Source organism: Brassica oleracea, chromosome C4 (genome assembly GCF_000695525.1).
Source record: "Brassica oleracea var. oleracea cultivar TO1000 chromosome C4, BOL, whole genome shotgun sequence".
Lineage (NCBI taxonomy): Eukaryota > Viridiplantae > Streptophyta > Magnoliopsida > Brassicales > Brassicaceae > Brassica > Brassica oleracea.
In genome coordinates, this window is record NC_027751.1 from 22,233,074 (window position 1) to 22,233,645 (window position 572).

Sequence of the window (572 nt, forward strand, 5' to 3'; positions counted from 1 at the left end):
AAACCAACCATTATGTTCTTCAAGCCATCTGAGTACCAAAAAAAATAAAGCTAGGGACGAGGTGCATGATAGCTAGTGCGATTAAGACACTAAGCAATCTAAAACCGAAGCTGTCTAACGCGGAGTGGAACTGGTTCACGGAGCATCCTCAATTCAGACACATTTTCCACATGAAAAGCGAGAACAACCACATGGTTCAGGGAATGTGGATGTTGTTGCTGCGTACTGCCGGTTGCGAGAGGCGGAGAGAAGTGTGGTTCATTGTGAATGGCGTTGCCATCCGTTATGGGCTGAGGGAACACGGTTTGATATCTGGGCTATTCTGCCACAACTATCCTCTCGGCTACAAAAAGCTTGGTGGGACAAAGTTCGTTGATCGACATTTCAAAGAAGGAGAACTTAGAAGGTTGGAGGATGTTAAGAAGAAGTTGGTGAACATGGGACCCCACAAAGACAGACTGAAGATGGTGGTTCTATTCTTCTTAGCTTCGGTTGTTTGTGCGCAAACGAAAGTTGGACACAAGGCTAATGATGTGTTGGAGGTGTTCCAGAGAGCAATGGATGATCTTGAC

General features: G+C 45.8%; 1 protein-coding gene across 1 annotated transcript; it reads left to right on the top strand.

The window, feature by feature from the left end:
• The first annotated feature begins 65 nt into the window (after positions 1–65).
• Positions 66–529, top strand: LOC106338397. The gene is made up of 2 exons (XM_013777382.1): positions 66–406; positions 514–529. Exons 1-2 carry the CDS (start codon positions 66–68, stop codon positions 527–529), a joined length of 357 nt encoding a protein of 118 aa, XP_013632836.1.
• The last annotated feature ends 43 nt before the right edge of the window (positions 530–572 follow it).